The sequence below is a fragment of the Corylus avellana genome, chromosome 3 (genome assembly GCF_965113065.1).
Source record: "Corylus avellana chromosome 3, dhCorAvel1.hap1.2, whole genome shotgun sequence".
Taxonomy (NCBI): domain Eukaryota; kingdom Viridiplantae; phylum Streptophyta; class Magnoliopsida; order Fagales; family Betulaceae; genus Corylus; species Corylus avellana.
The window spans coordinates 157,064-169,212 of NC_142492.1; the positions used below are offsets into that span (position 1 = coordinate 157,064).

General features: G+C 39.8%; 1 protein-coding gene across 2 annotated transcripts; it reads left to right on the plus strand.

Moving 5' to 3' along the window:
- The first annotated feature begins 2,064 nt into the window (after nucleotides 1–2,064).
- LOC132173639 (hapless protein) lies at nucleotides 2,065–9,559 on the plus strand. Of its 2 annotated transcripts, none has more exons than XM_059585188.2 (4): nucleotides 2,065–2,196; nucleotides 3,192–3,607; nucleotides 4,368–5,526; nucleotides 6,037–9,559. In XM_059585188.2, exons 2-4 carry the CDS (start codon nucleotides 3,441–3,443, stop codon nucleotides 9,043–9,045), a joined length of 4,335 nt encoding a protein of 1,444 aa, XP_059441171.2. In that variant the 5' UTR covers nucleotides 2,065–2,196; nucleotides 3,192–3,440; the 3' UTR covers nucleotides 9,046–9,559. The 2 variants fall into 2 exon arrangements, with proteins under 2 accessions (XP_059441171.2, XP_059441170.2); XM_059585187.2 differs by lacking the exon at nucleotides 2,065–2,196 and adding an exon at nucleotides 2,205–2,330.
- Nucleotides 9,560–12,149: the final 2,590 nt, after the last annotated feature.

The following is a 12,149-nucleotide window of genomic DNA, read 5'->3' on the forward strand; positions in this document are numbered from 1 at the left end:
CTTTATGCGTTTGAACATTGAATATTTCGCACAGTGGACTTTGAACGTATAAGAAATAATGTTGAGCAAAGAAAGGTCATTAAGTGATAGGCAATAGCCATAGGCTCCCCTCGTACCACGTAGCTGTACCTTGAAAAAATACAATTTTTGCTACAAATAGTAATTACGGCATGGAATTGTGTTTTAAAATTTTACTAATTATGATTTGCGTCGAAAGCAGAGAGTATGTGCGGGAGCCAAAGACATGGGGAGCGTGATTATTATTATTATTATTATTATTATTATTTTTTGGTTTTATATATTAATTTGTATAGATATTATTTGATTTTGTACTGCCTTTTGCTCATGTTTCCCGATATCCACGAACCGTATGACTGACTATTTGAGATAAGACCATTTCCATAGCTTCTTTTTTTTTTTTTTTTTTTTGTCATTTTTCTCATTTAATGTCCTTATTTACCTATGTTTCACAATAATTTTTTTTTTTTTTTTATTAAAAAAAGTACTCTTTTATCCTTCCTTATACTAATTAAATATTATTTTCTTATTTTTCTTTATTTTTTAATTATTTATTTCTTTACTTTTTTAATGATTAGGAGAGATGATATATATATATATATATATATATATATATATATTTTAATAAGCGTAAGAATTGTTACATTGCAACCCTATACATTAAGTTGTATTGTAACGATTCTAATGTTTAGAGGTGATATAAGAAATCTATTGTGGGTAGTTTTTTATGACATTTTTTTCAACCACATATAAAGAATTTACTGCAAATACTCTAAAAATTATCTTTTTTCCTTTATTTTTTTGCTCCGTTCGTGGATAAGATTTTGTAGAAGAAGACTAGAGTTCTAGAGTCACTGTAGTAGGAAGTAAGGCAAACATGTTGTGTGCTAGGGTTATAAGCCTGTGTCTAGATTACAAATTACATTCTGATTAACCAAAGATTGGGGTCAATCAAGAGTTTTCAATTTCATATAGCAATCCGATAGTTACATGTAATTCCTACATGCTACTTAAAGTCTAAAAGTAATTATTCATTTGTAAGATTGTAGGGAGCATGATATAATGGGATATGGAGGAAGTTGTATGCTTTTGAGGGACATGTATTTATCTCCTTTCATGGATGTGGTGGGTGCTGTTACCATAGGGTAGTCTATTATAAACCTCCATTCAACAAGACTTGATTCAGCTGCATCACAATTTATCTCATCCATTAATTACTCTTTTTTTTTCTTGTTTCTTTTGAGCATTTATCAATGAGTATCGTTACTCTTCACATTAATTTTACACCAACTAACTTCATTTACTTACGTGAATTTGATATCAATCACTTAAAAAAAAAAAACAAAAAACAAAAAATATAATTAGTGTAAAATTGTTAGCATTATTTTTAATCAATTGTTTAATAAGTGGCACTCGTTTATTCTGAATAAACGATATTAATTTCAGCTTGCATTAGTTAAAAGGCAAGTGAGTAGCATGGAAATAAATAGGGAAGTAAGTGATACTCATCATAGAACAAAGATCAAGTAAAAACGCACCAAGGAGAGAAAAAGTTGTTCGTGTGGCTTATTATTAAACGTGTCGAAATCTTACAGTATCTCTAGTGGCTTTTATCATGGTACAAAGCACCAGAGAATAGTTTCTCTTGAAATAAATCAAAAAAAGAAAAGAAAAAAAGGTCCATTTTGCATTGGAAAAAGACATAATTGGGCTGTGGGGTGGGGGGTAAAATTAGATTTTTCCAGGGCGGTGACAAAACGTCAAGAGACAGAGGAATTTGTCGTGTAGCAGGGAAGATGGGGGGTTTGGAATTGAGAAGAAAGTTAAGGACCTAAGGCTAAAACCGACATTTTAAGGCAATCGATAGCCTCAGAGCCACCTCTCACAATCACTCCCCCATGAAAAAAAATCAAGAATAAAGAATGGGAAAACGAGGGGTTGTAGGGTAGGTATAGGATAGGACAGCTTTGTGTATTGGTTGTATTTGTGTTTGTAAAAAGAGTAAAAAACATACCCACCCAAACACACCTTACTTTCTTTCTTTCTTTCTCTCTCTCTCTCTCTCTCTCTCTTCATGTCCATTGACGCATATTCACAGATGGGAGGTGAATCGTGGTGTTTAATGGTACAAACTTGCTTTTTGGTGGAGTGAGAAAGAACCTGATGCCCTCTTGATGTGTGAGTGGGTGGTGCTGTTTCTCTCTCTCTCTCTCTCTTCTCTTGTTGTTTTATTAGTATTAGTCTTCTAAGACTTCATTTCTCTCCCATTTTCCGTCCAAACCATATCCACAAAACAGCTTCAAAAGCACGAGGTTTGTATGCATATCATCTGCTCTGGATTTCTTTCATTTTGTGGTTTTTTTTTTCTTCTTGTTTTAAGCTCCTAAATTGGTTTTCATGCCCTTTGCTTTTAGATTTGTTTTCTGGGTTGTCCTTGGGCCTCTTTTTCCAGCTTCAATACCAAAGCTTGTTGTGATTTCATGATCTCTGTGTCCATGATTCCCGGCTAGTTTCAGTTCTTTTCGGACTCTCACTAGCTATTCACTTTTGATTTCCCTAGCCTAAAAGAAGAAAAGAGAACGAATCTGGTCTCTCGGTCTTGGTTTTACACTGGATTTCGTTATATTAATATAGGGTCAGTCTAACTGTTCATTTTACACGCTTGGACGACCAAAGATTTCTTTCAACCTTCAAAATCCCTTGTTGCTTGATAAATTTCTTTCTTTTCTGCTTCTAATTTTGAGCTTTCGTCTCCTCCGCTCGCTAGCTGTGTCTTTTCTTCTTGTGGGTTAAACTCTTTAATCGCTCGTGTCGTATCATCATGTATATATATGATCTTTTCCTTTTAACAGATTTATATGGTATTAGATTGTGGAGTCTAAAAGCCTCAATTTTGAGCTCCTTCTTTCTGGGTCTTTTCCACATAAAATAACACTCGCTGACTTTGGAGGTGAAGTGTCATCTTTGCTAGCTTTATGGTTTCTATTCTGTTCTTTGCTTGATCATTCGGGTTTCCCCAGATTTTAATGATTCAACGTAGTTGCTTCTGATTTACTCACCCCCATCACATAAAATAACGTTCTAGAAACTCCCCCAGTCGGCCTTGTTCTTCTGGGTCTTTCCACAAACTTGTAATCTCATGCTCTTTCTCTATTATCTCTCTTCTCTTGCAGGCTGATGGATGAAGATTCCAGTGGGGCTGTTTGATTTTACACTTACAGCTTCGTGTTGACGGCTTTGTGGTGGGGTTTGGAGTGTAAGGAGAGAGAGAGTAAAGAGAGTTAAAAAAAAAAAAGAGCGGAAGGCCAATTGTTGTTATATATGCTGAAGTCTAAGTTAAAGATAAGGCCCAGTGGTAGAGATAGTAATAGAGCTTGTGACTGTTGGAAAAACAGCACAAGAAGTGAGAAGCTTTTCTTCAGATGTTATCCATTGAAAACTCTCCACCAGATCCCTCGTGCTCTTGCGATATTCCCCAGCTCAAAACTGGCAGTCATGAGAGGGCTTCTCATAAGCTTGCCTTGCCAGAGGTAGATCTGTCCAACCCAACCCAATTTGGTAACACCCCACTTCCCGACTTCTCTATAAGGTAAATAATCTCTTCTCTCTTTCATTTTTCTTTCTTTTGTTTTTTTTAATTTTTTCCCTCTCTTTGGTGCCGCTGATCTCAAAAGTTTTTCCGTCTTAGACAAGAGCTTGTTGATGAGTCAGATCCAGAGTTTCAACTTGCTTCTGGCTCTGTCCAACATGGGGGGCCTAACTCATAATACCCGCTTTGTCGGTATTTTGATCTTTGGTGGGGATTTTGCTTTGCTTTGGCTGATGAACTTGGTCATGGCTTTTAATTCTCTACCAGACTTTTACGCTTCTTCTTGGGTCATCCCTAAACTGTATCCTATTCACCTGTCTAATTAAATTTAGTTATTTATTGTTTGGTTCCTTTTCTCGATTGATGTTGCTGGTGATTTCATGTCTTTTTTGGCTATGATAATCTTCCCAGAGCTGGGCTTGGGATAAATATTTGTTGCTACTCCACTTGCAATCTGTACTTTTCTTTTTCTTTTTTTTCTGGGCACTTGCAAATCTTGCTGCACACTTAGATCATCGAATCTCGTTTGGCACTTGGATATTTCTTGGCCGCTTCTCCACTGTTCATATGGTCCATGATTCTTTTTCTTGAGTTATAACATACAATATAAGCAAGGATCTAAAAGTCCTCACCACTTTCATCTGCCTTTTGTTTTGTTCAAAGATAGTTAGTCCGAGTTCTATATATATGAAACATAAACCTCGTATTTTGAGCTTATGAGATTTGGAGTAATTAACAAAAACATCGGTTTGTACTGCAGAGATTATGTTTTCACTGCCCGGAGCAAGGATATCAAGACGAATTGGCCGTTTTCTTTGAAAAATCTGCAACTTTGCTTGAAACATGGCGTGAAGGATGTGTTGCCACCCTTTCAGTCTCTTGATAAACTGAGGAGCCAACCCTTTGAGAGATGTACGGCTGAAAGTAGTACACTTGAGAACAAGAACTTGAGCAATTCTGATGGAGAGCCTTCGAGGCCTAATGATCATGCAGAACTAGACTTTTCTGAAAATGCCCAATTGAACCAGAAGCCAGAAGAAGCTTGCATAGGGACAATTTCATGTAGGTCTCAAGGGGAAAATGATTTCCCATCCACAACGACAAGTGTTTCTCAATCTGATATAGAGTCACTTCCCACTAACAAGCGCTCACCCTTAGTCGACACTGATACTTTGCCTGAAGTTGAAGCTGCAGGTGTTGCTCCGGCCCACAAGACTGAGAGCACTAGTCGACCGAGTAAAAAGTGCAGATTGGTTGTGAAATTTGGTGCCAACTCTGACCGTTGCTCGACTGAAGATATCGCTTCAAATTGTACTTCCCTATCAGAATTGACAATGGCTTCAAAGACATGCCCTGTTTGCAAAACTTTCTCATCGTCTTCGAACACCACCTTGAATGCTCACATTGATCAGTGCCTTTCTGTGGAGTCAGCTCCCAAGTGGATGACTGATTCTAAACTAAGCAGGCATAGAATTAAGCCAAGGAAGACAAAATTAATGGTGGATATCTACACTACAGCAGCAAGGTGCACGTTAGAAGAGCTTGATAGAAGAAATGGTACGAACTGGGCCTCAATTTCAAACTTGCCTACTCGGGATAGTGACAACTCTGAGATGCCCGATGAAGGGATAAAGCAAAGAATGTCCCCGGTTCATACTGCCGAGACTGGTGATGTTGGTGCAGTCTATATTGATGCCAATGGGACCAAACTTCGGATTTTATCCAAGTTTAATGATCAAGCACCATCCGTGACTCAAGTGGGCGAGGATCTTGGCACAAGGAAACCTTTGAAAGGAGGTAAAGGAAGCAAATTCCTTCCAACCAAAAAGAAAAAGCGCCGTGCACACAAGCATCACAAGTATCTTAAAATTGCTCCTCAAAGCAAAAATTTTGTGTCTCACAAGGCGCATTCTTTTCAGGTACACCTCTCTTGCTTTCTGTATTTATTTTGTTCTTCCCCTTTCTACTGATTTTCTTTGGAATATCTTCGCTGACTGCTTTTATTCACTTTAGAGACTAAAAAGAAATCTCTATACACAGTGTTTTGCCTCAGAATGCATGTAAATTACAAAGTTGAGCATATATCTCACCAGCTGAATTAAAGTGATGTTTTGATGCCATAAAAAGCTTACACATGCTATATTTCACAGTGAAAACTATGTTAAATTTTTCTTAATAGGCTTGAATTGGATCAATATGCTTGGTGCTTCGTTCTTTTTTGTGGGTAATCTTCATATTGATCTCAAGTATGAACTAAATGATAGAGCAATAAAATTACTTTAAACTTTTTTCTATTCTTAAGCCATTCATTTTTAGTATGTAATTCTGGTAATCCATTTTCCACTGTTATTTCAAGTTCTAAACACCTATTATATTGTTGGGGTCCTTAGCATTCAGCTGTATCTGGTTTTTAATTTGTTGTTAAACAGATTTATGGGGGTCAAGGAGTTCATCGTGGAGTAGAAGAAAGGTGCGAGAAGAACGAACATCAACTAAAGAAGCAAGTTAAACCAAGTGATTCTGGAAATCTAAGACATTGGGTGTGCTCCAAAAGAACTGGAGTTGCAAAAAAAGTTAATAGAAAAGATGATCATCAACCTCAAATTGAAAGTGATCAATTTTGTTTTGGTGATTCTCTTGTGGAGAGAAGTCAGGTTTCAAAAGTTACAAATGTGTCTCAGAACCCAATATCTTCTCCCGAAAACAGTGAGACAATGAAGAATCCATTTTGTGAAGCCCGAGCTAGTGACAAGAGGGAGCGATCTCCTGGGAGAAAAAGAGTGGGAAGTCCCTTGTTTGGAGGCAGGAGCTGTGACAATGCAGAGAGGTCCCTTCCAATGAAGAGAAATGTCAGTCAGTTGAGCCAAGACAGTGATTCTGTTTGTGATGGAAATTGTGTATCTTTGTTGAGCAGTAAGCTGGATGATGTTGCTGCAGGAACAAATCATAATTCTTATATTCTTCCCAGTTCTAGCACAAATCCATCTAAGAGCTGTCATTCCTTAACATCAAAAGCCATGAAATTCTCTTCATCAAGGAAAAATGTGTTGGCTGCCAGAAGTGGATCACCTATGTCTGAGTCCAGAGCGGATGTGATCAAGATATGTTCAGCCCTTAAGACTTCCCAAGTGCATTTAATGGCAGAAACAGATGGCGAAGCAATGGCCTGGTGTTCTGAAGCTGATCAGCAATATGATTTGATGCACAATCATATTGCAAATCAGTCTGGAAGAGAAGAGATATCTAACAAGGTGTCTCTTGACAGTAGCACTGTACTTAAAATGAAACAAGGTAGAGGAGCAATAAATACGTCTCAAAGGGTGGAAGCTATGGCTTTGAAGAGTTCACCGCTAGCTCGTCAAAGTTATGGACATGATGAGGGTGAAAACATGGATTCTGCTGGAGTTGGTGATGATTTTCTGGACAAAGTTGGTGGCCCAGAATCTGCTAGAAAAGAGGTTTGGTTCCACAGAGAGGTTGTCATTGAACCAGCTTCCAAAGAAGCTGTTGGGGAGGCTGTTGCAAGCTTGTGTCAATCTGTAGCTCCTGAACTACAACACAAGCTGGGCAATTGTGCTGTGACCCGTTTGAACTCTGTACGATCTATTGAAGATTATCAAGGGCCTTCATGTGGAGCTGAAGCACCTGTAGATCCAACTGAGGCAAGTTTTGTCAATGGACAAGAGGTATATTGTGCTGATGAAGTGGGCAATGACTTGATTGGGCAAAGTGCTCATATTGGGGAAGAAATGGATTCTGAAATTGGGCAGGCCAACTTTTTCCCAGAGGTAGATCCAATTCCCATTCCAGGGCCACCGGGATCATTTTTACCAAGTCCTGGGGATATGAGCTCAGAAGATCTCCAAGGGAGCTCATCATTGACCACAAGCCGGGTTCAATCTTCTCAAGATCAGCATGATTTCATTGAAGGGGATTCATCAGATTCTCCTATTTCCACAACGTCAACTATCTCTAATTCCACATTGGCCGGATATGATCGGAAGTATTCCGAACCATTATCATCTGCAGGACCTCAATCATTTCAAGACAAGTTGAGGTCGGGCTTCTCTGGTGCTAGTGTTGAGCCTTCAGCAGAAAGTGATGCTGCAGTTCCACGAACAACTAGTACTGTAGTAGAAAGGCTTGATTTTGATGGAGATAATTGTAAACTTAATAAAATCTCTATTGAAAAGGGACCTCTAAGTTTCAAAAATGATGAGCCATGCTGTTGCCAAAGAAAGGAGAGAACTGCTCAGGGTGTTGCTTTAAATTATCAAGAATCACAACTACTAAGGCGAAGAGCCATAGCTTCAGTGACAATGCCTACCATGGGAAAGCAAATGGGTTGCAATATCAACACGAGGCCTGGCAATTTGGATGCGAGGTCTGAAATATTTTCTCTGAGCAGTTGCTCAAGTTCAAAATCTGAAAAGGCCATTCCCCCCGTCATGAAGTCTCCTGCAGGTTCTGTACCTTTGAAGGGTTCCCCAGATGCTGGAGTGAAGTTTCTGGGGCGTGGTGCTTGTGATTCTGCTGGTCCATCTGCTTCTAATCCAGTTCTCAGGCTGATGGGAAAGAATTTGATGGTGGTCAGCAAAGATGATGATGCACCAATGCCGCTTGGGCATGCCCAACCACATTCCCAAATCAACCCTCAAACTCCAAGGTTCCCAACATTTCCTGAAGTCTCTCCGGTAAATATTCAAAATCAGGTCTACCATTCCTACCATCAAATGGTCCCTCAAATAGGCCAGGATTCACATAATTTGGTGGGGCATTGTTTTGATGGAAGGCTGTCAAACAGTTTTAGAAGCCACACTAATTTGAAGACACCACAAACGCTTGTGCAAGGATCTGCAGGCTTATTTCCCGACCAGCATAAGGATGGTGGTTTCATTGCTTTTGAGGAACCTCATGAGTATAAAGGTCACTATAATGTGCCAACACAACAGAATAAGTCTAAGAACAGACCAGTTGGAGCATCCGCATATAACATGGAGAGACTTTTAACAGCTCCTGAATGCCAGCAGATGAGTGCCCATTCTGCTGCCAATGCCAATAGAGAAATTATCGTCATCGATGACATTCCAGATGGCGAATCCAATTTGACCACTGATGTTGCAAATTACATTGAAGGGTTGAGGGAAAGCCGTGTAGTTGCATCTGGCATTTCGATTCCAGTGGTTCCCAACTATAACTCAAGGCATGCGAATCCTTTCTCTTTTTACCAGTCGCAGGACCCTTCCCGTGGTGAATTACCAGTGGTGCACAACGCCAGCGTTCATGCAACCCCCTCCAGAGGATCAAATGCAAGCTCTGCCAGATGGAGTTGTACTTCAGAAGGTTCTAGTGTGCTGCAGCGGAGCCCTTTTTTTGCTGCATCGCCATCAAGAGGTCATCTAAGGTCTACACTGTATAATTCTCCAAGCTTGATGTAGTTGGCAAGTTTTGTTTGCGATGGGCCATTTTTGCCTGGGGGCAAATACCAGGTTTTGCTTCAAACTTTGTAATGATATGGATGAAATCTTGAGCTGCTCATAGATTACTTGATGGGCATGCAGAAACTTTGGGGGATGAGAAAAATAATGGCGGTTGATCAAAGACGGAACCTGCACAAGTTTAGATGTTGAAATCTGATCAGATTGTGTTGGTATATATTTTAGTGTACTACTGATCGTGTTGGTCCAAAATTAGGCAGCTCTTGAGGCTTCATGCTTTGGCAATCTTAAAGCTACCCAGCGAGTAGAAAATGTATAAGCAATCCATGAATAATAGTTGACAATTAAGGAACCTTGGCTTTGAGTCAACGGAGTTGAGCGTTCCTTCGAGGAAATGTATCATGTCTTTTTATTTCTTTTGTTAAATTTTGTTTCGTTCGAGCTACCTTTTCAGGTGTTTTATTTTAACCTTCTAATTTTATAGCAATACTATTATTGGTATCTTCAAAATCAATCATCAACATCTACATCTGTTTGCTTTGTTGCTGTTAGATTCAATGAGACCATATATAACGCATTGTGCTTCTTTCCCTTTGTATTCGTTCAGATAAAAAGCAGCAAGATTTATGTAGAAATAATATAAACAACTTGTAGCTGTATGTATTATTAGATCTAGTGACGCCCTAAGAAGTTCCTTATGTATCTGTGTTTTAGCTCAACCATATATCATATATACATAGCTGAGCATCGAAGTTACGTCTGGCCTCTCATCTTGGTAAACCTATATATATATATATATATATATATATATATATATATATCAAGTTGATGATCAGTTTCCAGAGTGATCTTAATTAATCGCATGAGCTTGTATTAATTGGTGGGTAAATATCTGTGTTTATGCTGTCTTGTCCACATCACCTTTGCTGTTTTCTAGAATAAATGGATCGATGATGATGATGATGATGATGATGATATATATATATATATATATATATATATATATATATATATAATGGCTCTAGTGTTTAGTGATGGTAGGGCATGCACTTTCACAACCCATGGTCGGTGTCATGCATGGTTGCTGGCAGTACCACTACTGATCAGTGACGAGCTAGGATGATTAATGTAGGGACGACAATCATGTCGACACGGAGGTCTATGTATATATATGTGGCTACAACCTAAGATTTATATAATTAATTAATTACATCATGCGCAGTCGATCGAAGCATGTTACTAATCTTCCTTATATATCCTGGTCCCCTGGAGACGAAAGGAGAAAGAAGAGAAGGAGATACAACGTTCAGACTTGAAACAATGCCGATCGAGGAGCGATAAACACATGCAGACACACGTAGCGTCATAATGGAGGACTGCCATACCCCATATATATCTTCTTCTTCTTCTTCTTACTATTTTTTCTTTTGTTTCATATCGTGTACGTGTTTTCTTATCCGTGGTGAGAGACGAGAGATGAGAGACTCCACCATTACGTGTGGGGTCTGCTGCCAAGACAAATGCACCGGGAAGACGGACCCCACAGCAAGCCAAAACTCATTAAAGAGTTTCTGTAGTTTTTACTCAACTACTTTCAGTTTTTTCTGTTCGTATATATATACATACATATGTTTTATTTTTATTTTTATTTTTAATTTTTCAGTGATTTTGGATCTTAAAGAATGCTAAAGAAAGCCTATATATGCTATCTATTAATCTATATATACATATATGTTCAGAACTCAGAAGAAGCATGCATGGAAGTCTAGCCGACCATGAGATATAGCCGTTAAAGAAAGCAGTGGTGTGGTGTGTGAGAGAGAGAAAGACAGAGAGAGAGAGAGAGTGGATGGTCAAAGACTCAAAAGGACGGTAGAGTCTGTAGAGAAGAACAAAAAGAAATACAAAATGGCAGCTGGGTTGGCAATATATATATATATATATGGATACTGGCACTCCCTGTTTTGCTGCATGCGCCCTTGCTTAATTAATTGCGTGATTATATATAGGGTTAAATACTAAATTAGTCCCTAGGGTTTCACAACTTTATTTTTTTCCCCCTGGGTTTTCATTTTTATCACAGGAGGTCCCTGTGGTTTTGATAAGTGACCAAATTAGTCCATCCGTTAGTTGACCGTTAGTTGATCGTTAAACTGGACACGTGGACCAATCAGACGTCGACACGTGGCACATATATTAATTTTTTTTTAATTAAAAAAAATGTTTTTTTTTAAAAAAAAAAATTAAAAAAAATATATTAAAAAAAAAAAAAAAAAAAAGAAAAATCGGAAAAAACTGGGGGTGGCCGAGCCACCCCCTTGGCAATTTGGGGGTGGCTCGGCCACCCCCTTTGGCCATGGGGGTGGCCAGGCCACCCCCATCTGGCCGGATGGGGGTGGCCGAGCCACCCCCTGGGCACCAGGGGGTGGCTCTGGCCGGATGGGGGTGGCCGAGCCACCCCCTGGGCACCAGGGGGTGGCCGAGCCACCCCCTTGGGCCCCAAGGGGGTGGCCGAAACCACCCCCGGTTCCCACTGGGGGTGGCTCGGCCACCCCCATGGCTCCATGGGGGTGGCCGAAACCACCATTGGGGGTGGTTTCGGCCACCCCCAAGGCTCCATGGGGGTGGCTCGGCCACCCCCAGTGGGAACCGGGGGTGGTTTCGGCCACCCCCTTGGGGCCCAAGGGGGTGGCCGAGCCACCCCCTGGTGCCCAGGGGGTGGCTCGGCCACCCCCATCCGGCCAGATGGGGGTGGCCTGGCCACCCCCATGGCCAAAGCGGCCACCCCCAAATTGCCAAGGGGGTGGCTCGGCCACCCCCAGTTTTTTCCGATTTTTCTTTTTTTTTTTTTTTTTTTTTTTTAATATATTTTTTTTAATTTTTTTTTTTTTAAAAAACATTTTTTTTAATTAAAAAAAAATTAATATATGTGCCACGTGTCGACGTCTGATTGGTCCACGTGTCCAGTTTAACGGTCAACTAACGGTCAACTAACGGATGGACTAATTTGGTCACTTATCAAAACCACAGGGACCTCCTGTGATAAAAATGAAAACCCAGGGGGGAAAAAATAAAGTTGTGAAACCCTAGGGACTAATTTAGTA